General features: G+C 50.5%; 2 protein-coding genes across 2 annotated transcripts; both read left to right on the forward strand.

Moving 5' to 3' along the window:
- The first annotated feature begins 790 nt into the window (after positions 1-790).
- Positions 791-7,559, forward strand: rnpepl1 (arginyl aminopeptidase like 1). The gene is made up of 11 exons (XM_079224995.1): positions 791-1,717; positions 1,800-1,940; positions 2,028-2,179; positions 2,322-2,438; positions 2,509-2,744; positions 3,043-3,156; positions 4,525-4,637; positions 4,757-4,859; positions 5,061-5,288; positions 5,582-5,724; positions 6,211-7,559. Exons 1-11 carry the CDS (start codon positions 1,193-1,195, stop codon positions 6,796-6,798), a joined length of 2,460 nt encoding a protein of 819 aa, XP_079081121.1. The 5' UTR covers positions 791-1,192; the 3' UTR covers positions 6,799-7,559.
- A 1,054-nt stretch (positions 7,560-8,613) lies between these two features.
- On the forward strand, positions 8,614-24,050 carry dvl3b (dishevelled segment polarity protein 3b; the record flags this gene model as incomplete). The annotated part of the gene is made up of 15 exons (XM_079224972.1): positions 8,614-8,933; positions 11,008-11,077; positions 11,176-11,390; positions 11,508-11,572; positions 11,648-11,789; positions 13,036-13,132; positions 17,171-17,240; positions 19,642-19,781; positions 19,867-19,943; positions 20,065-20,132; positions 20,295-20,372; positions 20,467-20,601; positions 22,032-22,199; positions 22,706-22,927; positions 23,470-24,050. The coding sequence occupies 15 exons, from the start codon at positions 8,614-8,616 to the stop codon at positions 23,673-23,675; spliced, it is 2,073 nt and encodes a 690-aa protein (XP_079081098.1). The 3' UTR covers positions 23,676-24,050.
- Positions 24,051-25,570: the final 1,520 nt, after the last annotated feature.

Genomic DNA, 25,570 nt, shown 5'->3' on the forward strand with positions numbered 1-25,570 from the left:
AGCGCCTCTTCCGGCCGCAGCCGGATGTGTCCTCGCAGTCACTTCCTGTTTTGTCCGCAGCTCTTCTTCTTCTTCTTCTTCTTCTCTTCTTCTCCTGTTGTCTTGTGTCTCTTCCTCTTCCTCCTCCTCCTCCTCCTCCAGCACACCGGGACGGTCCGCTCTCAGGGTCCGGCACACAGCGCGTGTCTCCGGGCTGAGTTCACAGGAGGAGTCGGTGTCTTGCTCCATTAAACTGCCTGGTGCTAATGCTCAGCAGGTCAGTTTAACTAGCGCTACTAGTTAAACAACCGGCTCTAGTTAAACTAGTTAAACCACCGGCTCTAGTTAAACTAGTTAAACTAGGCTCTGGGTGACGGTGTCCTCCCGCACGTTAAAGAGTCTTTGGTCTCTGACGCTACAGGTGTTCATGTAGATTGAGTCCACCTTAGTTTAATGTAGTCTGAGTCCAGCTTAGTTTAATGTAGTCTGAGTCCATCTTAGTTTAATGTAGTCTGAGTCCATCTTAGTTTAATGTAGTCTGAGTCCATCTTAGTTTAATGTAGTCTGAGTCCAGCTTAGTTTAATGTAGTCTGAGTCCAGCTTAGTTTAATGTAGTCTGAGTCCAGCTTAGTTTAATGTAGTCTGAGTCCAGCTTAGTTTACATGAAACGAGTGAACGTTATATTATCGTCAGGGTATGAGGCGGACTTGAGTTCTGGTTCTGGTTCTGCTGGACTTAAAGCTCTGGTTTACTGAATGCAGTCTGAGTTCAGACGGGTTCAATGTCGTCGGACATCAGTAGACTGAACCAGGTGGATCCAGGTGGTCCTGGGTCCTGACTGGTGTTGATCTGGGTCTTGCATGTGGTCTGGCCTTCATACGGGGTCTCAGTCAGGGTCCACGTTACAACTGGGTTTAATTAAACTACTCAGTGAGGGGTCACTGGTCTCACTGGTCTCACTGGTCCCGGGTCAAAGCCGGTCCTGGATTGAAGCGTCCTTATAGCCGGTCTGGTTTAAGACCAGGGTCTTTATTGTTGTGGAGAGTCTGGAGTTCTGACTGAAGACCTGGTCTAGGTTCTAAATGCAGTGGGACCTGGACTTGTCCGTCCTGGTGTTCCTGTTGTTGGTCCTGGATGCAGTGGGTCCAGGTCTGAGCCGGGTCAAGTCCCGGGTCCAGGTCTGAGCCGGGTCTAGTCCCGGGTCCAGCTCACGATGGCAGAGCTCCACCAGACCCCCACCTCGCTGTGCTGCTGTCGGAAGTCCCCGCCGATCTCTGGGAGCCGGGGCGTGGGGGACCCCGGGCCCCGGCCCTCCAGCACCCCGCGGGGCCCCCTGGTGGACGTGGCCTCGGCAGGTCCGGGGCCCGGCACCCCGCGGGGCCCCCTGGTGGACGTGGCCTCGGCGTCTAACTTCCGCTGCTTCCAGCTGCGGCACCTGCACCTGGACCTGCGGCTCAACTTCGCCGTGAAGGAGATGAGCGGCTGGGCGGTCCTGGACCTGGTCCCGGTGCAGCCGGGGGTCCAGACCCTGGTGCTGGACTCCCACCCCTCCCTCCTCATCCACTCCATAGACTGCAAGGTCCCCGGGGCCGGGCCGGAGGAGCCGGTCTCCCTCACGTACCGGGTGGACCCGTTCACGGACTACGGGTCCTCGCTGAACGTCAGCCTGTCGGCGGCGGCCAAACCGGGTCGTCTGATCCAGATCACAGTCCGCTACAGCACCACGGACGGACCGGCGGTGGGGAGACCACTATCTACCACACCCTGAAGGGCCTGAGACCCAGTCCCTGACCCGGTACTGATGCTGTCTCTGTGTGCAGATCTGGTGGCTGGACCCGGAGCTGACCTGTGGCCAGACCCGTCCGCTGGTCTTCACTCAGGGACACTCGGTCTGCAACCGGTCCTTCTTCCCCTGCTTCGACACGCCGGCTGTGAAGAGCACGTACACGGCCACCGTGAGGGTGAGCAACTTACCTGCCTCTAGTAGTACTCTAGTAGTACTGTAGTAGTAGTAGTATTGTAGTACTAGTACACTCTTTTCCCTGCAGGTCCCCGATGGCGTCACGGTTCTGATGAGTGCGTCTCGGAGCTCGTACTCCAAACAGGACCGGGTCTTCCAGTTCTCCATGGAGCTGCCGGTCCCGTCCTACCTGGTGGCCTTGGTGGCCGGGGAGCTGCAGCACGTGGACGTGGGCCCGCGGTCAGTCTACTGGTTCCTACTGGTTCCGTGACTTAAGTACTGAGTAACTGATCTGGATTCCATGCCTCTCTCAGTTTCCTTCCAGCGGTGTTTGTTTTGTCTCCTGGTTTGAAAGGCGTGTCATCACATGTTGTTGTTGCAGGAGTCGCGTGTGGGCGGAGCCGTGTCTGCTGGCGTGTGCCGTGAAGAAGCTCGGCGGCAGCGTGGAGCGCTGGCTGGGTGTCGCCGAGGAGCTGTTTGGACCGTACCTGTGGGGAAGGTGAGTCCCGGTCCCGGAGGTTTGGCGATGGTTGGAGGCGTGGCAGTAAGCGTCCCGATGCCCCCCCCAGGTGCGACCTGGTGTTCCTGCCGCCCTCCTTCCCCATCGTGGCCATGGAGAACCCCTGCCTCACCTTCATCATCGCCTCCATCCTGGAGAGCAGCGAGTTCCTGCTCATCGATGTGGTGCACGAGATCGCCCACGGCTGGTTCGGCAACGCCGTCACCAACGCCACCTGGGAGGAGATGTGGCTGAGCGAGGGGCTGGCCACCTACGCCCAGCGGCGCATCACCACGGAGGCCTATGGTAGGCTGCTAGTACTACGAGTACAAGTACTGCTAGTACCACGAGTACTAGTACCATGGAGGTCTACGGTAGGCTACTAGTACTACGAGTAATAGTACTGCTAGTACTAGTACCACGGAGGCCTACGGTAGGGCTGCTGCTAGTACTACGAGTACAAGTACTGCTAGTACTACGAGTACTAGTACCACAAAGGCCTACGGTAGGAGTACTGCTAGTTCTAGTACTACTACTACTGAGGCCTATGGTAGGAGTACTAGTCCTGTTTGAGGGTAATCTTTGCCCTCCCCCTCGTCTGCAGGTGAGGCGTTCACATGTCTGGAAACTGCCGTCCGATTGGACGCTCTCCACAGACAACTGCGTCTCCTTGGAGACAACAACCCTGTTAGCAGACTGCAGGTCAAGTTTGAGCCAGGTAGCTGTCCTCTAACCCGTCTGTCCTCTCTAACCTGTGTGTCCTCTAACCCGTCTGTCCTCTGTCCTGTCTGTCCTCTGTCCTGTCTGTCCTCTATCCTGTCTGTCCTCTGTCCTGTCTGTCTTCTAACCGTCTGTCTTCTAACCTGTCTGTCCTCTGTCCTGTCTGTCCTCTGTCCTGTCTGTCCTCTGTCCTGTCTGTCCTCTCTAACCTGTGGCATCCCGGGACACTTGGAGGTAAGATTCAGCAATAATTACTTGTGAAATGAGTGTTTTAGCAGTTTACGGCTAGTAGAGGTCACTGGGTGTTCCTCCTCTAACTGGGACAGCACAGCTTCAGACCCTGAACCTGAGGCATCTGCATGGACGACCACCGTGTCCCCGAGGTTTGGTGTACTCGACACCGGCTCGGTGCACAAGGCCTTCGTCTGCTTTGGCACTCCAGAGCACCTGGTGTGGGTGGCTGTTTCTTATCCTTTCGTGTAAGGGTCCTGCAATGGTAGCAAAGTGATGAAACACTGATAACAGCCCACCAGTCCCAGGAACGCTTTGCTGCTAGTGGATCATAGACTGCGTACAGCCCGAATCCACCATTGCCTGATGTGTACCCCCCTGGATTCTTACCGGAACTCGGTACGTCGCTCCTGGACCGTTGGAGGGCCGGCAACCCAAATCACCTGGCCCAACCAGCGAATCATGCGAAAGTGTCCGGGCAGCCCGCACCTCCAACACCCCTGCCCTGGCGTTTGAGGGACCCCCTGTGGGTTGGGGAGGGCCCCGGCGTTTGCTGGGGTCAGAGGATCAGGGACCCGGGAGGGCTGAAGCTGGTGTGCGATCGCCGTCCGGCTGACCGCAGGGATGAACCGCCAGGTGATCCTTCGCCAGGGTGATGGTGGTCTCCAGCGACGCAGGGCGGTGGCACGGAACCCACGCCGACGTTCTGGCCGGCAGCCCCCGGCAAACTGCTCCAGGACGATCTTCTCCGTCACCGCCTGCGCCCCCCCCGCCTCTGCTGGTCTCACCCAGCTTCTGCCCCGGCACAGTAATTGGTTGGGTCAGCAGATCCGGGTGTTGCTCTCCGCTTTCCATGTGCTTTTTCTTGTTTTTAAGGGCCCCACGTTGGGCTCCACTGTAACGCCCAATTAGGCCTCATCCTGGCACCTGTCCCCTGAGCCGCTCATCCACACGCCCTCTGCAGCTGAGCCTAACCACACCCGTCTGTCCTCTCTAACTCGTCTGTCCTCTCTAACTCGTCTGTCCTCTCTAACTCGTCTGTCCTCTCTAACCCGTCTGTCCTCTCTAATCTGTCAGTCCTCTCTAACCCGCCTGTCCTCGCTAACCTGTCTGTCCTCTACCTGTCTGTCTCCAGGTGTGAACCCCAGCTCTCTGATGAATCTCTTCACTTATGAGAAAGGATTCTGTTTTGTGGCGTATTTATCTGAACTTTGTGGAGACGTGAGACGGTTTGACTGCTTCCTCAGAGTGAGAGCACACACACACAAACACACACACAGACGCATGGACATACGCACACATGGACAGACAGACGCACACGCACGGACACGCGCATAAATAATATATATAATATTTATTTTCCTCAGGACTACATCTCAGAGTTTAAGTTCCAGAGCGTCGGGGCTCTCGACCTCATCGACTTCTTCCTGAGATATTTCCCTGAGCTGAAGGACGCTGGCCATAGAGAGGGTGAGGACAGAGGACACAAGGGTGTAGTGGAGGAAGACAGTAGAAACATAGAATACATGTAGAAAGTGAAAGTAGCTCAGCGTAATGCACAGAGTAATATTACAGAGTGCCGCAGTGACATCACTTCCTGTCCAGTGACATCACTTCCTGTCCAGTGACATCACTTCCTGTCCAGTGACATCACTTCCTGTCCGGCCTCAGGTCTGGAGTTCGAGCGCTGGCTGAGCGGGTCCGGCCCCCCTCTGTTCCAGCCCGACCTGTCAGCAGGGGGCGCTCTGCTGCGGCCCGTCCAGGACCTGTGTGAGCTGTGGAGGGCCCGAGAGGCCCCCAGCCCGCACAGCCTGCTGCCCTTTGACCTCTCGGCCTGGAGCACCTTCCAGATCGTGCTGTTTTTGGACCGCATGCTGGACCGGTCCCCTCTGCCCCAAGGTACTGTTCCCCTATTACTGTAGTACTGTAAGGTACTGTAAGGTACTGTTCCTCCAGTACGATAGTACTGTTATACTGGACCGCATGCTGGACCGGTCCCCTCTGCCCCAAGGTACTGTTCTGTAGTACTCTTGTACTGTTCTGTAGTACTCTAGTACTGTAAGGTACTGTTCCTCTAGTACTGCAGTACTGTAGTATAAGTAGTATAACACAATAGTGTGGATAACCAAACACTGTCTCTCTTCCCCCCTATCTGTCTTTCTCTCTGTCTGTCTCTCTGCCTGTCTGTCCAGACGTGATGTCCAGCCTGTCTGTCTGCTACTCGTCTGTGTTTGATGGTCTGAATGCTGAGGTTCAGATCCGCTGGCTGCAGATGGTGGTGAGGAACTCCTTCTACCCCGAGCTGCCGAGGCTCCGGGCCTTCCTGCTGAAACACGTGAGTACTTCTACCGGGTACTTCTACCGGGTACTACTTATTGTACTCGCCAGTACTATGTTACGTCGCCTTCAGTCCGTCTTGAACCTGAATGAACCATAGTGTTAGCATCACCATCGCAGCTTCAGGAGACCCCTGGGCCAACCAGGCCCGAAAGGTCCAAAAGGCCTCCTTCTTCAGCTGGACGGCTTCCCTCACCCTGGTGGTGGACACCGGGGTGAGGGAAGCCGTCACGACACTGATGACCTTCTGACCACAGCTCCTAGCGGCCGCGTCCTCAATAGAGGCTTTGAACACGGCCCACTAGGACTCCATGTCCCCAACCGATCTACCACCTTAAGGTGGAGATTCATGTCGTGACCCAAAGAACCAGGTCTCAGATTCAAACGGCCGAGATGAGCTTCCTCATAGGACTCAGCCTTAGAGATAGGGTGAGGAGATGAGTTTCCTCTGTAGGACTCAGCCTTAACTACTTCCTGTCTGCAGACCTCCAGGATGTACACGGTGCCGCTGTATGACGACCTGGTTGCCGGGGTGATGAAGTGTGTTGCCGTGGAGATTTTCAACCAGACTCAACGCCGCCTGCATCCGAACCTCAGACGCACGCTACAGCAGATCCTGTTCCAGACCCCCACCCAGAACCAGACCCCTTCCCAGAACCAGACCCCTTCCCAGAACCAGAACCAGACCCCTTCCCAGAACCAGAACCAGACCCCCACCCAGAACCAGACCCCTTCCCAGAACCAGAACCAGACCCCCACCCAGAACCAGAACCAGACCCTCACCCAGACCCCCACCCAGAACCAGACCCCGACAAAGACCCCCACCCAGACCCAGACTGGTTTCACCACCCCGACCGCCTCCACCCACCAGAACCAGACCGGCTCCACTAACCAGAACCAGACCGGCTCCACTAACCAGAACCAGACCGGCTCCACTAACCAGAACCAGACCGGCTCTCCCATCCCCGGCTCCCCCACCTTCCCACTGCCGGCCGCCACAGCAACCGCCTCCGCTGCTGCTGCCGCGACAACCACCGCCATCGCTCTGAGGGACGTCAACGTCTCGGCCTGAAGTCCAGACCCAGCTCTGATGAGACGGTCGTCTGATTGGACGTCAGTGAGACGGTCCAATCAGACGATTGGTCGATGATGTCATCGATGACTAGCAGCAGAACGGGTTATTGATTGCCTTCATTGATTTCTGACTTATTGTTTGATACTTATTGAATGTTTCCAGTGCTTCTATTGGTCACTTCATCCGTTAACAGTTTAACTTTTAACTTCATTGATTATTTTACCATTCGGAGGAGCGATGCCTTCACTGCCTCCTGGTTTTTGAACTGATTAATCTTTTAAGAAAACACGTTTGATGTGTACCTTCTACCTCCTGACGCTAACACGCCTGCAGACCTCGACTCGGGGCTCCGACCGCACATTAACTCCTCGTGTCACATGACTCCTCAGTCCATCTCAAAACCAGCAGACTTCCACCTGAGTGGCCTTAACGCTGCGTTCACTGCCGCTGGGAACTGAGGCGCGCAGCAGCAATAAAAACGGCTTCCTCTCTGAACTCGGATCACTTTGATCAGAACCCAATCAATAAAGAAAATAATCAAGAACCCCAGATTGTATTTATATGTTTTGGCACAAAAATGATTGGAAGCCGGAATGTCCCACTGTTCACAGCTGTCAGTGAAAGCCTCTCCAGAGACGGTTTGTAATGAATGTTGAACTACAAATAAACACTTTGGACTACAAATGGCTTGGCGGGTTTTTGGAGAACCTTTACGGGTTCCAGCCGGATATTAGTATAATCCAAAACCTTTATTTTGAAGGAACAGTTCAATTATCTGCTTTTATTCTTTAAAGATTTCAATAAAAAACGTAAATGTTGAGTTCTATTTTTCATTAAAAGGACGTCGATGGAGACAAATCCATCACAATGCTACACAACATCCTGTAGGTCCATGCTACACAACATCGTGTGGTCCATGCTACACAACATCCTGTAGGTTCATGCTACACAACATCCTGTAGGTCCATGCTACACAACATCCTGTAGGTCCATGCTACACAACATCGTGTGGTCCATGCTACACAACATCCTGTAGGTTCATGCTACACAACATCCTGTAGGTTCATGCTACACAACATACTGTAGTCCATGCTACACAACATCCTGTAGGTCCATGCTACACAACATCATGTAGGTCCATGCTACACAACATCCTGTAGGTCCATGCTACACAACATACTGTGGTCCATGCTACACAACATCCTGTAGGTCCATGCTACACAACATCCTGTAGGTTCATGCTACACAACATCGTGTGGTCCATGCTACACAACATCCTGTAGGTCCATGCTACACAACATCATGTAGGTCCATGCTACACAACATCCTGTAGGTCCATGCTACACAATATCCTGTAGGTTCATGCTACACAACATCCTGTAGGTCCATGCTACACAACATCCTGTAGGTACATGCTACACAACATACTGTAGGTCCATGCTACACAACATCCTGTAGGTTCATGCTACACAACATCCTGTAGGTTCATGCTACACAACATCCTGTAGGTCCATGCTACACAACATCCTGTAGGTCCATGCTACACAACATCCTGTTAGTCAGCTTAATGAAATGTATTTAATAATGTATTCAATCACATTTCACATATAAATGTATTTAACAATGTATTTAATAATATCATCTTTTCTTGAATGTGCTGGGAAATCTGTGACGCTGCCTTCAAAATAAAAGCGGTGAAAGGTGACGTTAAAATCCCATAAAACACAAATATATACATGTATATATACATATATAAAATATATATGTATAAATACATACATGTGTATATGTCTCCTGATATGAGATCGATATATGACAAGAGGAGGACCACGTTCTCAGCTGGACCCTTTTATTCTGAAGGACTGGACCGGAAAGGTGCTTCATGAGCGGCTGCGTGACTTCCGGGAGGAGAGAGCATCAGAGACCTGCAGCAGCTGGACCGTGAGGACCAGGACCCTCTGGACCGGGACCAGCATGGAGACCCGGGTCGTCTACCACCTGGAGGACCAGGAGACCCCGTACCTGATTCGCATCAACGTGCCCGCGCAGCGCGTGACCCTGGCGGACTTCAAACACGTCCTCAACAAGCCCAACGTGCGGTTCTTCTTCAAATCCGTGGACGACGAGATCGGGTGAGTCACGTGACCGGTATCGATCAGATGACGTCACTAGCATTGTTGTTGTTATTAGTACAAACAAACTAAATACTGAAGGACGAGGTCAGCATTATTATTATTATTTAGCATTATCAGGTGTTGTTTATTATTATTGTCATTTATTATCCCGTATTATATTATTGTTATTATTTACTATCAGGTATTATATTATTATTATTCATTATTAATATTATGATTTATTATCAGGTATTATATTATTATTATTCATTAATATTATTATTATTATTATTTACTATCAGGTATTATATTATTATTAATAGTATCCTTATAGTCCTTATAGTCTCATAACCTCAGTGAGCATGTTATTGATCACGTGGTATGAAACAAACATAAGAAACACAAACATGGTTCTTTTATTGTTTATGGTTCATTGTTGCATTTTGAATATTACTTTGTGAAGACATGACATGTTCTTTTCTGGATTAAAGTGGGACGAGAACGCTGGTCATGTGACTGATGTTTAATCTGGGATCAGAGCAGATCATCTCTCAGTGCTCTGACTGTTAGTATTATATATATATATGTATATATATATATATATATATATATATATATATATATACACATGTATATACATGTGTATATATATATATATATATATATATATATATATATATATATATATATATATATATATATATATATACATACATACATACATACAGGAACAACAAATACAGGAACAGGAACAACAAAAACAGTCTGTTCAGTAGTAAGGGTCCCTGTGAGGGACAAGCCCCTCCTTCTTTTGTCATGTTCAGTAGTAAGGGTCCCTGTGAGGGACAAGCCCCTCCTTCTTTTGTCATGTTCAGTAGTAAGGGTCCCTGTGAGGGACAAGCCACTCCTTCTTTTGTCATGTTCAGTAGTAAGGGTCCCTGTGAGGGACAAGCCACTGCCTGCAGTCCTCAAGTCCTCCTTGTTTCCAGAGCTAAAGACCCTTTTCTTCTCCTTGAGGAGGGCCTTCAACTTCACGTCTTCAACTTGAGCTTGAGGCTGGTAAAGTACCACAGCTGTGAAGACGTCCTGCGTGGTACCGGTCCCAAAGACCCCGCGGCCCCAGGACCTTAACAGCTTCAGGCCGGTGGGGTTAGCATCCCACCTGATGAAGACCCTGGAGAGGCTGGTCCTTGTCCATCTCCGCCCCCTGGTGGTCTACTTCTGGACCCACTTCAGTCCGCCTGCCAGTCTGGCATCGGGGTGGATGACACTGTCATCTACCTGCTACAGAAATCCTCTCTCACCTGGAAAAGTCTGAAGACCTGTGAGGGTCTTCTTCTTAGACTTCTCTAAGGCCTTCAACACATCCAGCCTTTGCTTCTGAGGGACCAGCTGGAGCAGACTGGGGTGGACCACCTCACTGTATGGATCCTGGACCACCTCACTGTATGGATCCTGGACCACCTCACTGTATGGATCCTGGACCACCTCACTGTATGGATCCTGGACCACTTCACTGTATGGATCCTGGACCACTTCACTGTATGGATCCTGGACCACTTCACTGTATGGATCCTGGACCACCTCACTGTATGGATCCTGGACCACCTCACTGTATGGATCCTGGACCACCTCACTGTATGGATCCTGGACCACTTCACTGTATGGATCCTGGACCACCTCACTGTATGGATCCTGGACCACCTCACTGTATGGATCCGGGACCACCTCACTGTATGGATCCTGGACCACCTCACTGTATGGATCCTGGACCACCTCACTGCATGGATCCTGGACCACCTCACTGTATGGATCCTGGACCACCTCACTGTATGGATCCTGGACCACCTCACTGTATGGATCCTGGACCACCTCACCAACCGTCCACAGTATGTGTGGATACAGAGTGAGAGTCAGACCAGGTGTCCTGCAGCACGGGGGTCCCACAAGGAACCGTTCTGGGTCCATTCCTCTTCTCCATATAGACCTAGGACTTTAAACTGAACCAGGACTTTTTCATTGGATGGTGGAGTGATGATGGTGGTGACGATGAAGATGAATATGATGATGATGATGATGTGTGTTTTAACAGAGTGGTCAAAGAGGAGATCAGTGATGAAGATGCCAGACTGCCCTTTGTGAACGGACGAGTCGTCTGCTGGGTCAGAAACACACACACACACACACACACTCACTCACTCACTCACTCACTCACTCACTCACTCACTCACTCACTCACTCAGGTGTTCTCTCTCCACAGTTGGTGTCTTCAGACACCTGTCAGTCAGACATCAGGGTGTCAGACCTCCAGTCCTTGGCCACGCCCACTAGTCTGGCCCCGCCCCCCATCGAGAGGACAGGTGTGATTAAAGACTTCATAGCCACGCCCACTAGTCTGGCCACGCCCACTAGTCTGGCCCCGCCCCCCATCGAGAGGACAGGTGTGATCGGAGACTCCAGACCTCCGTCCTTCCAGTGAGTATATATATATATATATATATATATATATATATATATATTATATCAATAACTCATGAAGACAGAGAGACAATAACCTGTCTGTCTCTCTCTCTCCCTGCCTGTCTGTCTCAGTGCTGCTGCTCTGGGTCAGGAGGAGCTTCAGGGGTCGGAGGTCAACCCGGCTGGTGAAGATCGAGGTGAGTCTTCATCACTCTGAGTGACAGCAGGCTTTCAGGGTTTTGCATCTCTGATTGGCCGCTCTCTCTCTGCAGGCGGCCGTCTCAATGGCCACGCCCACCACCTGCCAGCTGACCACAAGGGGGCGGGGCCAACAGGTGACGGCTCGTCAACCCAACGCAGCAGCCAATTAGAGAGCACCAGCTTCTGCTCTTCTGAGGAAGACTCAGGAGGAAGGTCAGACACGCACACACACACACACGCACACACGCACACACACGCACGCACACACACACACACACACACACACACACACACACAGTACAACACTAATGACATTGTGCTAAGCTAAGCTAAGCTAAAGATGGATAAACTTGTACGGCTCCTTTAAGCGTCCTGATCACGTGACCCGTGACGTCATCAGCAGCTCTCCTGTGATTGGTCCTCGCCCTCCGGGCTTCTTCTTCTGCTCCAGTAAACCTGTTCAGCCTTCCGGCTCCGCCCCCTGCTCTGATTGGCTGCTGCAGGTCACATGACCGCTGGTTCTCTGTGTTTATTGTCCCGCTGACCTGAGAGCAGAGAGGATGTGTTCTAGACCTGATCCTCATCAGACCTGATCCTCTATCAGACCTGATCCTCTTCAGACTTGATCCTCTTCGGACTTGATCCTCTATCAGACCTGATCCTCTTCAGACTTGATCCTCTTCGGACTTGATCCTCTATCAGACCTGATCCTCTTCAGACTTGATCCTCTTCGGACTTGATCCTCTATCAGACCTGATCCTCATCAGACCTGATCCTCTATCAGACCTGATCCTCTATCAGACTTGATCCTCTTCAGACTTGATCCTCTTCAGACTTGATCCTCTATCAGACCTGATCCTCATCAGACCTGATCCTCTATCAGACCTGATCCTCATCAGACCTGATCCTCTATCAGACTTGATCCTCTTCAGACTTGATCCTCTTCGGACCTGATCCTCATAGTTTAGTCTCTTTCACTCTGGATTCTGGATTATTTACATTTACACATTTATTTTTTCTGGTTTCTATGATTTAATTTCCAAAGGTTTGTTTTTATTTATGTATGTTCATGGAAACACATATGTAGTACATATATATACATATATGTACTACACATATGTACTACATATATAGTACTACATATGTGTAGTTGGATGAAATTTAAAATAACAAAATATGATTATCTTTTTTTATTTTAGAAAATTAAGTTTCTCTCTTATTAGTATTTGATCTATTTAATATTTTTATTATTAAATGTATATTTATTAAATATATTTCTCTAGCTTTTATTTATGATATATTAAAGTAATTATTGTTTATGGTAAACTTCATTTAGAGTCTGTTTTGATGTAAATTTTGTTTGTTTCATGAATTCCCCTGTGATGTCACACCTGTGATGTCACACTTCCCCTGTGATGTCACACCTGTGATGTCACACTTCCCCTGTGATGTGACACAGGTTCAGCCAATCCACCGGTCAGAGCAGCTCGTCACCGAAACTCTTGAGAAAACAACGACGACGTCACCGCAGAGCCAGAGGCCCGCGGATGGAGAAGGTACACACAATACACACAATACACACTTATATACACACAAAACACACTATACACACTTATATACACACAATACACACTAAACACACTTATATACACAATACACATAATACACATAACACACTATACACACAATACACACTTATACACACTATACACACATTACACACACATTACACACTATACACATTACACTCTATACACACATTACACACTATACACACATATATACACACATTACACACATTATACACTATACACACAATACACACTATACACATTACACTCTATACACACATTACACACTATACACACATATATACACACATTACACACTATACACACATATATACACACATTACACACTATACACACACATTACACACTATGCACACTATACACACTTATATACACATGTACACACTAAACACACATATACACACACTATACACACACACAAGGTTTGGAAGTTTCATTTGAATATTTAAATAGATATAAATATTGATCACGTGTGTGTGTATTTGTGTATATGTGTGTTTATTGTACAGCTCAGTGTGCAGTAGATGAGGTCGTGCTTTTATTCTGACAGTCTAGACAGGAAGCAGCTGACATGAGGATTCTGTTTTATTTGTCTGTCCTTTCTTATCTTCTAACTCTGTCTGTCCTCCTGTCTGTCCTCCTGTCTGTTCCTCCTGTCTGTTCCTCCTGTCTTTCCTCCTGTCTGTCTGTCCTCCTGTCTGTCCTCCTGTCTGTCCTCCTGTCTGTCTGTTCCTCCTGTCTGTTCCTCCTGTCTCTTCTCCTGTCTGTCCTCCTGTCTGTCTGTTCCTCCTGTCTGTTCCTCCTGTCTCTTCTCCTGTCTGTCCTCCTGTCTGTCTGTACCTCCTGTCTGTTCCTCCTGTCTGTACTCCTGTCTATCCTCCTGTCTGTTCCTCCTGTCTGTTCCTCCTGTCTGTTCCTCCTGTCTGTACTCCTGTCTGTTCCTCCTGTCTGTACTCCTGTCTGTACTCCTGTCTGTCCTCCTGTCTGGTCCTCCTGTCTGTTCCTCCTGTCTGTACTCCTGTCTATCTTCCTGTCTGTTCCTCCTGTCTGTTCCTCCTGTCTGTTCCTCCTGTCTGTACTCCTGTCTGTACTCCTGTCTGTTCCTCCTGTCTGTACTCCTGTCTGTTCCTCCTGTCTGTACTCCTGTCTGTACTCCTGTCTGTACTCCTGTCTGTTCCTCCTGTCTGTACTCCTGTCTGTACTCCTGTCTGTCCTCCTGTCTGGTCCTCCTGTCTGTCTGTCCTCCTGTCTGTTCCTCCTGTCTGTTCCTCCTGTCTGTCCTGTCTGTTCTCTTGTCTGTTCCTCTTGTCTGTCCTGTCTGTTCTCTTGTCTGTTCCTCTTGTCTGTTCTCCTGTCTGTTCTCTTGTCTGTTCTCCTGTCTGTTCCTCCCATCTGTTCCTCTTGTCTGTTCTCCTGTCTGTTCCTCTTGTCTGTTCCTCTTGTCTGTTCTCCTGTCTGTTCCTCTTGTCTGTTCTCCTGTCTGTTCTCTTGTCTGTTCCTCTTGTCTGTTCTCCTGTCTGTTCCTCTTGTCTGTTCCTCTTGTCTGTTCTCCTGTCTGTTCCTCTTGTCTGTTCCTCTTGTCTGTTCTCCTGTCTGTTCCTCTTGTCTGTTCCTCTTGTCTGTTCTCCTGTCTGTTCCTCTTGTCTGTTCCTCTTGTCTGTTCCTCTTGTCTGTTCTCCTGTCTGTTCCTCTTGTCTGTTCCTCTTGTCTGTTCTCCTGTCTGTTCCTCTTGTCTGTTCTCCTGTCTGTTCCTCCTGTCTGTTCCTCTTGTCTGTTCTCCTGTCTGTTCCTCCCATCTGTTCCTCTTGTCTGTTCTCCTGTCTGTTCCTCTTGTCTGTTCCTCTTGTCTGTTCCTCTTGTCTGTTCTCCTGTCTGTTCCTCCTGTCTGTTCCTCTTGTCTGTTCTCCTGTCTGTCCTCCTGTCTGTTCCTCCTGTCTGCCCTCCTGTCTGTCCTCCTGTCTGTCTGTCCTCCTGTCTGTCTCTTCCTCCTGTCTGTTCCTCCTGTCTGTCCTCCTGCCTGTTCCTCCTGTCTGTCTGTCTTCCTGTCTGTCTGTCCTTCTGTCTGTTCCTCCTGTCTGTTCCTCTTGTCTGTCCTCCTGTCTGTCTGTCCCTCCTGTCTGTCCTCCTGTCTGTCTGTCCCTCCTGTCTGTACTCCTGTCTGTCTGTCCCTCCTGTCTGTTCCTCTTGTCTGTTCCTTCTGTCTGTCTGTCTGTTCCTCCTGTCTGGTCCTCCTGTCTGTCCTCCTGTCTGTCTGTCCTTCTGTCTGTTCCTCCTGTCTGTTCCTCTTGTCTGTCCTCCTGTCTGTTCCTTCTGTCTGTCTGTCCTCCTGTCTGTCCCTCCTGTTTGTTCCTCTTGTCTGTCCTCCTGTCTGTTCCTTCTGTCTGTCTGTCCTCCTGTCTGTCTGTCCCTCCTGTCTGTCCCTCCTGTCTGTTCCTCCTGTCTGTTCCTCTTGTCTGTTCCTCCTGTCTGTCTGTCCTCCTGTCTGTCTGTTCCTCCCATCTGTTCCTCTTGTCTGTTCTCCTGTCTGTTCCTCTTGTCTGTTCCTCTTGTCTGTTCTCCTGTCTGTTCCTCTTGTCTGTTCCTCTTGTCTGTTCTCCTGTCTGTTCCTCTTGTCTGTTCTCCTGTCTGTTCTCTTGTCTGTTCCTCTTGTCTGTTCTCCTGTCTGTTCCTCTTGTCTGTTCTCCTGTCTGTTCCTCTTGTCTGTTCCTCTTGTCTGTTCTCCTGTCTGTTCCTCTTGTCTGTTCCTCTTGTCTGTTCCTCTTGTCTGTTCTCCTGTCTGTTCCTCTTGTCTGTTCCTCTTGTCTGTTCTCCTGTCTGTTCCTCTTGTCTGTTCTCCTGTCTGTTCCTCCTGTCTGTTCCTCTTGTCTGTTCTCCTGTCTGTTCCTCCCATCTGTTCCTCTTGTCTGTTCTCTTGTCTGTTCCTCTTGTCTGTTCTCCTGTCTGTTCCTCTTGTCTGTTCCTCTTGTCTGTTCTCCTGTCTGTTCCTCTTGTCTGTTCCTCTTGTCTGTTCCTCTTGTCTGTTCTCCTGTCTGTTCCTCTTGTCTGTTCCTCTTGTCTGTTCTCCTGTCTGTTCCTCTTGTCTGTTCTCCTGTCTGTTCCTCCTGTCTGTTCCTCTTGTCTGTTCTCCTGTCTGTTCCTCCCATCTGTTCCTCTTGTCTGTTCTCCTGTCTGTTCCTCTTGTCTGTTCCTCTTGTCTGTTCCTCTTGTCTGTTCTCCTGTCTGTTCCTCCTGTCTGTTCCTCTTGTCTGTTCTCCTGTCTGTCCTCCTGTCTGTTCCTCCTGTCTGCCCTCCTGTCTGTCCTCCTGTCTGTCTGTCCTCCTGTCTGTCTCTTCCTCCTGTCTGTTCCTCCTGTCTGTCCTCCTGCCTGTTCCTCCTGTCTGTCTGTCTTCCTGTCTGTCTGTCCTTCTGTCTGTTCCTCCTGTCTGTTCCTCTTGTCTGTCCTCCTGTCTGTCTGTCCCTCCTGTCTGTCCTCCTGTCTGTCTGTCCCTCCTGTCTGTACTCCTGTCTGTCTGTCCCTCCTGTCTGTTCCTCTTGTCTGTTCCTTCTGTCTGTCTGTCTGTTCCTCCTGTCTGGTCCTCCTGTCTGTCCTCCTGTCTGTCTGTCCTTCTGTCTGTTCCTCCTGTCTGTTCCTCTTGTCTGTCCTCCTGTCTGTTCCTTCTGTCTGTCTGTCCTCCTGTCTGTCTGTCCCTCCTGTCTGTCCCTCCTGTCTGTTCCTCCTGTCTGTTCCTCTTGTCTGTTCCTTCTGTCTGTCTGTCCTCCTGTCTGTCTGTCCTCCTGTCTGTCTGGTCCTCCTGTCTGTCCTCCTGTATGTCCTCCTGTCTGTCCTCCTGTCTGTCTGTCCTCCTGTCTGTCTGTTCCTCCTGTCTGTCCTCCTGTCTGATCCTCCTGTCTGTCTGTTCCTTCTGTCTGTCCTCTTGTCTGTTCTCCTGTCTGTTCGTCTTGTCTGTCCTCCTGTCTGTCCTCTTGTCTGTCCTCCTGTCTGTCCTCCTGTCTGTCTCTCAGTCTGTGTCTTTCAGCAGTGTCACAGACTCCACCATGTCACTCAACGTCATCACAGTCACTCTGAACATGGGTGAGTACCAGAAGTACTAGAAGTACTCGAAGGAGTACCAGAAGAAGGAGTACTATGAATAAGTAGTACTAGAAGTATTCTCATCATTTACCTCAGTACCGCTTAACGTATTTATACATGTAGTGCAGTAAAAGTACACACCAGTGTAGAGATATAGATACTTAAGTACCTCTACTACTACATATGATGTGTAGTGATGTAGTATTACTCAGCAGTACTACGTTAGTAGTAATAAATACTGTGATGTAGTATTACTCAGCTCTCAGTCTCCCTTCCTACCTGTATCCCTTCCTACCTGTCTCCTGTCTCCCTTCCTATCTGTCTCCCTTCCTACCTGTCTCCGTCTCCCTTCGTAACTGTCTCCTGTCTCCCTTCCTATCTGTCTCCCTTCCTACCTGTCTCCGTCTCCCTTCCTAACTGTCTCCTGTCTCCCTTCCTAACTGTCTCCCTTCCTACCTGTCTCCCTTCCTAACTGTCTCCCTTCCTACCTGTCTCCCTTCCTAACTGTCTCCCTTCCTACCTGTCTCCTGTCTCCCTTCCTAACTGTCTCCCTTCCTACCTGTCTCCTGTCTCCCTTCCTAACTGTCTCCCTTCCTACCTGTCTCCTGTCTCCCTTCCTAACTGTCTCCCTTCCTACCTGTCTCCCTTCCTAACTGTCTCCCTTCCTACCTGTCTCCTGTCTCCCTTCCTAACTGTCTCCCTTCCTACCTGTCTCCCTTCCTATCTGTCTCCCTTCCTACCTGTCTCCGTCTCCCTTCCTAACTGTCTCCTGTCTCCCTTCCTAACTGTCTCCCTTCCTACCTGTCTCCTGTCTCCCTTCCTACCTGTCTCCCTTCCTAACTGTCTCCCTTCCTAACTGTCTCCCTTCCTACCTGTCTCCTGTCTCCCTTCCTAACTGTCTCCCTTCCTACCTGTCTCCTGTCTCCTGCCTCCTGTCTCCCTTCCTAACTGTCTCCCTTCCTACCCGTCTCCTGTCTCCTGCCTCCTGTCTCCCTTCCTAACTGTCTCCCTTCCTACCCGTCTCCTGTCTCCTGCCTCCTGTCTCCCTTCCTAACTGTCTCCCTTCCTACCCGTCTCCTGTCTCCTGCCTCCTGTCTCCCTTCCTAACTGTCTCCCTTCTTACCTGTTTCCCTTCCTACCCGTCTCCTGTCTCCTGTCTCCCTTCCTAACTGTCTCCCTTCCTACCTGTCTCCCTTCCTACCTGTCTCCTGTCTCCCTTCCTAACTGACCCCCTTCCTAACTGTCTCCCTTGCTACCTGTCTCCCTTGCTACCTGTCTCCCTTGTTACCTGTCTCCCTTCCTGCCTGTCTCCCTTCCTGCCTGTCTCCCTTCCTGCCTGTCTCCCTTCCCCCTGTCTCCCTACCTGTCTCCCTACCTGTCTCCCTTTCTCCTGTCTCCTTTCCTACCTGTCTCCCTGCCCCCTGTCTCCCTCCCCCGTGTTTCCTTTCCTGCCGGTCTACCTGTCTCCCTTCCTGCCTGTCTCCCTTCCTGCCTGTCTCCCTTCCTGCCTGTCTCCCTACCTGTCTCCCTGCCCCCTGTCTCCCTACTTGTCTCCCTTCCTGCCTGTCTCCCTTCCTACCTGTCTCCCTACCTCTCTCCCTGCCCCCTGTCTCCCTACCTGTCTCCCTACCTGTCTCCTTTCCTACCTGTCTCCCTACCTGTCTCCCTGCCCCCTGTCTCCTTACCTGTCTCCCTGCCCCCTGTCTCCCTGCCCCCTGTCTCCCTGCCCCTGTCTTCCTACCTGTCTCCCTTCCTACCCATCTCCCTACCTGTCTCCCTGCCCCTGTCTCCCTACCTGTATCCCTGCCCCCTGTCTCCCTACCTGTCTCCCTACCTGTCTCCCTGCCCCCTGTCTCCCTTCCTACCTGTCTCCCTGCCCCCTGTCTCCCTGCCTGTCTCCTTGCCTGTCTCCCTGCCCCTGTCTCCCTACCTGTATCCCTGCCCCCTGTCTCCCTACCTGTCTCCCTGCCCCCTGTCTCCCTGCCCCCTGTCTCCCTTCCTACCTGTCTCCCTGCCCCCTGTCTCCCTACCTGTCTCCCTGCCACCTGTCTCCCTGCCCCCTGTCTCCTTGCCTGTCTCCCTGCCCCTGTCTCCCTACCTGTCTCCCTACCTGTCTCCCTACCTGTCTCCCTGCCCCTGTCTCCCTACCTGTCTCCCTGCCCCTGTCTCCCTGCCCCTGTCTCCCTACCTGTCTCCCTACCTGTCTCCCTGCCCCTGTCTCCCTGCCTGTCTCCCTGCCCCTGTCTCCCTGCCCCTGTCTCCCTGCCCCTGTCTCCCTACCTGTCTCCCTGCCCCTGTCTCCCTGCCCCTGTCTCCCTACCTGTCTCCCTGCCCCTGTCTCCCTGCCCCTGTCTCCCTGCCCCTGTCTCCCTGCCCCTGTCTCCCTGCCCCTGTCTCTCAGAGAGGTATAACTTCCTGGGCATCAGCATCGTGGGTCAGAGTAACGATCGAGGAGACGGAGGAATTTATATCGGCTCCATCATGAAGGGAGGAGCGGTGGAGGGGGACGGCCGTATCGAGCCCGGAGACATGCTGCTACAGGTACTACTGCTAGTACTGCTAGTACTACTACTGTTAGAGGTACTACTACTACTGTTAGAGGTACTAATACTACTGTCTCTTTCAGGTGAACAACATTAACTTTGAGAACATGAGTAACGACGACGCTGTCAGAGTCCTCAGAGACATCGTCCACAAGCCAGGGTGAGAGTACTGCTAATACTGCTGCTAGTACTGCTGCTAGTACTGCTGCTAGTACTGCTGCTAGTACTACTGCTAGTACTACTCGTAGATCATGGAACATCTATATGTACCTCTCCCTCAGGGCCTTGACCTTAACGGTGGCTAAGTGTTGGGATCCGAGTCCTCGCAGCTGCTTCAGTCTGCCGAGAAGTGAGTCGTCAAGACAGAATATTATGAATTATTAAAATATTACGTTAAAGCTCAGACTGACCTTGTGTCCTCTCTCCTCTCCTCTCTCTTTGACCCCTCTCTCCTCAACCCCTCTCTCCTCTCTCCTCGTCTCCTCGTCTCCTGTCTCCTGTCTCCTCGAAGGCGAGCCGGTCCGTCCCATCGACCCGGCAGCCTGGGTGTCTCACACGGCGGCCATGACGGGTCTGCCCCCCCACTACGGTGAGACTCCCATCAGCCACTGCGGTGTCCCATCAGCCACTGCGGCGTGCGTCCGACACCACCTGCCGTACAATAACCTGCCGGTGTTTTTCAGGCGTGCAGGAAGAGAACCAGCTGACCGTCCACAGCGACATGACGGCGGTGGTCCAGGCCATGGCCGACCCAGAGTCCGGTCTGGAGGTCCGGGACCGGATGTGGCTGAAGATTACCATCCCCAACGCCTTCATTGGTAAGAAGACCAGAACCAGAACAACCATTATGGATCACCATGGATCAGGGGACGACATGGACCACTAACGAGGTTCAGACAGAAGGGGGGTCCAGGACATGGTGGTCAGGAGGTTACATTAAATTACATTACATTTCATTTAGCTGACGCTTTTATCCAAAGCGACTTACAATAATTGCAAATCCACCATGAGTACAAACTCAGAACAACAATAATCAAGAAAGTGCTACTACGGCGCTATCTTCCTTATTCAAGGTGTAGTCATTCCACCATTGAGGAGCCAGGACACAAACAGTCTGACTTTGTTGAGTGTTTAGCTCTCAGTGACGCAGCTACAAGCCGATTGGCAGAAGCCGAGCGGAGCGAACGAGCCGGGGTGTACGGTTTCACCATGTCCTGGATGCGAGCAAATGACAGAGCCGAGAGAGTTGGTGTCCAGAAAGAAGAGGAGAGGATCCAGGACGGAGCCTTGAGGGACTCCAGTAGTGAGAGGACAAGGTTCAGACACAGATCCTCTCCAAGTTACCCGGTTGGTGGTCGTTGAGGTAGGATGAGAAGAGAGAGAGAGCGCAGTGCCTGGGATACCAAGGTCCTGGAGGAAGGAGATGAGGATCTGGTGGTTCACTGTGTCAAAGGCAGCAGAAAGGTCTAGAAGGATAAGGACAGAGGAGAGAGAGGCTGCTCTAGCAGTGTGAAGCTGCTCAGAGACAGCAAGGAGGGCAGTCTCTGTTGAGGCCTTGAGTCCAGACTGGTGAGGGTCCAGAAGGTTGTTCTGGTCTCTGTTGAGGTCTTGCATCCAGACTGGTGAGGGTCCAGAAGGTTGTTCTGGTGGAGAAAGGAGGAGACTTGGTTAAAGATGGCTCGCTCCAGAGTTTTGTAAAGAAAGGGAAGGAGAGAGACAGGTCTGTAGTTGTTGACTTCAGGAGAGGGTTGAGAGGGTTTCTTCAGGAGAGGGTTGACTCTTCCTCCTTCAGAGAGTCAGGGAAACAGCCAGCTGAGAGGGAGGTGTTGATAAGATGGGTGAGAAAGGGAAGAAGGTCAGGAGCAATGGACTGGAGAATGAGAGATGGGATGGGGTCAAGGGGGCAGGTGGTTGGGCGGGCAGAGGTTACCATGGTTACCAAGGTAAGGACTTGAGTGGGAGACAGGGAGTTAATGGAGGTGTAGGTATAGAAGAACATGGATTAGTAAATGAAGAGCGTATGTTACCCATTCAGACAGGGGGGTGAGGAGGGGGGGTCCAGGACCTGGTGGTCCAGAGGTTCAGACAGAAGGGGGGGTCCAGGACCTGGTGGTCCAGAGGTTCAGACAGAAGGGGGGGTCCAGGACCTGGTGGTCCAGAGGTTTAGACAGAAGGGGGGGTTCAGGACCTGGTGGTCCAGAGGTTCAGACAGAGATCAGCGTCTCATGTCAGCTTGTGGTCCTTCCAGGTTCAGATGTGGTGGACTGGCTGCACCGGACCCTGGAGGGGTTCACCGACCGCCGCGAAGCTCGCAAGTACGCAGGAAACCTCCTAAAGGCCGGATTCATCCGGCACACCGTCAACAAGGTGACCTTCTCTGAACAGTGCTACTACGTGTTCGGGGACCTCTGTGGAGGTGAGCACCGTCTCTGGTGATCTTTGATTATACTGATTATTACTGATTACTGGTGATTACTGGTGATTATTACTGATTACTGATTATTATTGATTACTAGTGATTATTAATGATTATTGGTGATTACTGGTCATTATTACTGATTACTGATTATTACTGATTACTGGTGATTATTACTGATTATTACTGATTACTGGTGATTATTACTGATTACTGATTATTACTGATTACTGGTGATTAATGATGATTACTGGTGATTGTTACTGATTATTGGTGATTGTTACTGATTATTTGTGATTATTACTGTTTACTCGTGATTATTACTGATTACTGGGGATTACTGGTGATTATTGGTGATTAATGATGATTATTACTGACTACTGGTGATTATTGGTGATTAATAATGATTATTGGTGATTACTGGTGATTATTACTGATTAGTTGTCACCAATTGTAGGTCCAGGACCTCGTACTAGTCCAGACTATTGATTCCTCCTGTCTGTCAGATCTGGGTGTGATGACTCTGCTGGATCACGAAGAAAACTCCAGTCGAGGAGAAGGATCAGACTGTGACCCGCCGGGCCCAGCACCGGGCCCAGAGAGGCCCCCGGCCTTCCCATACCAGTACCCCGTCCCTCACCCCTATAGCTCTCCTTCACCCATCCACCAGCTGCCGGCCTGGGAAGGAGGAGGAGGAGGAGGAAGAAGAGGAAGTCAGCACAGTGAAGGTGACGTGTTCTCATCCTGATGATAATCACTAACTGTTGTCATCCTGCATGATTCATACTTACTATTAAAAAGATTCACCAGTAGCGCCACCAGGAAGTGGGTGTCTTGTTCCTCGGTAGGACGGACAGGAAGTGGGTGTCTTGTCCCTCGGTAGGACGGACAGGAAGTGGGTGTCTTGTACCTCGGTAGGACGGACAGGAAGTGGGTGTCTTGTCCCTCTGTAGCACGGACAGGAAGTGGGTGTCTTGTCCCTCGGTAGATTGGACAGGAAGTGGGTGTCTTGTCCCTCGGTAAGACGGACAGGAAGTGGGTGTCTTGTCCCTCGGTAGATTGGACAGGAAGTGGGTGTCTTGTCCCTCGGTAAGACGGACAGGAAGTGGGTGTCTTGTCCCTCGGTAAGACGGACAGGAAGTGGGTGTCTTGTCCCTCGGTAGATTGGACAGGAAGTGGGTGTCTTGTCCCTCGGTAGGGCGGACAGGAAATGGGTGTCTTGCGAGCAGACTGAAGTAACAACAGCAACAACGTGTTTTGATGTGTACAGGAAGTCACAGCAGTGGAGGACGAGGCGGCCAATCAGAGACGACCAAACAGGAAGTGAGCGCTCCTGAGACCCCGCCCTCCTGCTCTGGTCTCCGCGGTCACGGGGACTCCGAGGAGCTCCCTGCGGCGCCGTCGTCGCATCGGGCTCGGCAGTCCTTCTGCCTGGCCGTAGGAAACCCCAGTGATTTCTTCGTGGATGTCATGTGACCCTGTGATGTCACTTCCTGTCGCGAAACACCCTTTTTTTATAAATCCCGTTTGTACTTTTGAAGAAATGCTGATGGAGTTCTGAACCAACAAACGCTGAGAGAAACGTACGTTTGATCGGACTTTCATTCTCACCGCAGTCCAACAGAACACCACATCGGAGGTCTGGGTACCTGAGGACTCCCACCTGGTACTGGATCAGGACCTGGTACTGGATCAGAACCTGACACTGGATCAGGACCTGGTACTGGATCAGGACCTGTTACTGGATCAGAACCTGGTACTGGATCAGGACCTGGTACTGGATCAGAACTTGACACTGGATGAGGATGGTTGTTGTGGGTCACACATAACTGTTTCAGATGTCCAGTAAAAAAGCACCACTACCACTGAGTCTTCCCTCCAGGACGTCTCATGTGGACCAGGAGGAGACCAGACTCACTGTTTATCAATCTGTCTTTCACGTCATATCAATAATGTAATTAATTTATGAGGATGAACAGAATATTATTGTCTTTATTTATGAACATAGTTTTATTTTGCTCTCTGTCTTCTGGTTTAAATACTGATGAACAAATAAAAACTGTGGAACTATCATTTTGTGGTGATTTCTGTGAACTAATTTGAAATTATTAAGCATGTTTTCTAATAACTTGAAGGACAGTTTAGCTGTTATGTTTAGCAATGTTTAGACCTGAACCAGTCCTAACTATAGACCTGAACCAGTCCTAACTATAGACCTGAACCAGTCCTAACTATAGACCTGAACCAGCCCTAACTATAGACCTGAACCAGTCTAACTATAGACCTGAACCAGTCTAACTATAGACCTGAACCAGTCCTAACTATAGACCTGAACCAGTCCTAACTATAGACCTGAACCAGCCCTAACTATAGACCTGAACCAGTCTAACTATAGACCTGAACCAGTCCTAACTATAGACCTGAACCAGTCTATTGACCTGAACCAGTCCTAACTATTGACCTGAACCAGTCTAACTATAGACCTGAACCAGTCCTAACTATAGACCTAAACCAGTCCTAACTATAGACCTGAACCAGTCTAACTATAGACCTGAACCAGTCTAACTATAGACCTGAACCAGTCCTAACTATAGACCTGAACCAGTCTAACTATAGACCTGAACCAGTCTAACTATAGACCTGAACCAGTCCTAACTATAGACCTGAACCAGTCTAACTATAGACCTGAACCAGTCTATTGACCTGAACCAGTCTAACTATTGACCTGAACCAGTCTAACTATAGACCTGAACCAGTCCTAACTATAGACCTGAACCAGTCTAACTATAGACCTGAACCAGTCTATTGACCTGAACCAGTCTAACTATTGACCTGAACCAGTCTAACTATAGACCTGAACCAGTCCTAACTATAGACCTGAACCAGTCCTAACTATAGACCTGAACCAGTCTAACTATAGACCTGAACCAGTCTATTGACCTGAACCAGTCTAACTATTGACCTGAACCAGTCTAACTATAGACCTGAACCAGTCCTAACTATAGACCTGAACCAGTCCTAACTATAGACCTGAACCAGTCCTAACTATAGACCTGAACCAGTCTAACTATAGACCTGAACCAGTCTATTGACCTGAACCAGTCTAACTATAGACCTGAACCAGTCTAACTATAGACCTGAACCAGTCTAACTATAGACCTGAACCAGTCTATTGACCTGAACCAGTCTAACTATTGACCTGAACCAGTCTAACTATAGACCTGAACCAGTCCTAACTATAGACCTGAACCAGTCTAACTATAGACCTGAACCAGTCTATTGACCTGAACCAGTCTAACTATAGACCTGAACCAGTCTAACTATAGACCTGAACCAGTCTATTGACCTGAACCAGTCTAACTATAGACCTG

Source organism: Taurulus bubalis (assembly GCF_910589615.1).
Source record: "Taurulus bubalis genome assembly, chromosome: 10".
Lineage (NCBI taxonomy): Eukaryota > Metazoa > Chordata > Actinopteri > Perciformes > Cottidae > Taurulus > Taurulus bubalis.

What these genes read in the sequence shown, in the direction of transcription:
- rnpepl1 (XM_079224995.1), top strand. Translation starts at nt 1,193, where the DNA reads ATGGCAGAGCTCCACCAGACCCCCACCTCGCTGTGCTGCTGTCGGAAG. An exon ending in GCACCACGGACGGACCGGCG is followed by an intron (nt 1,718 to 1,799) that starts GTGGGGAGACCA and finishes CTCTGTGTGCAG; the next exon opens with ATCTGGTGGCTGGACCCGGA. An exon ending in CGTACACGGCCACCGTGAGG is followed by an intron (nt 1,941 to 2,027) that starts GTGAGCAACTTA and finishes TTTTCCCTGCAG; the next exon opens with GTCCCCGATGGCGTCACGGT.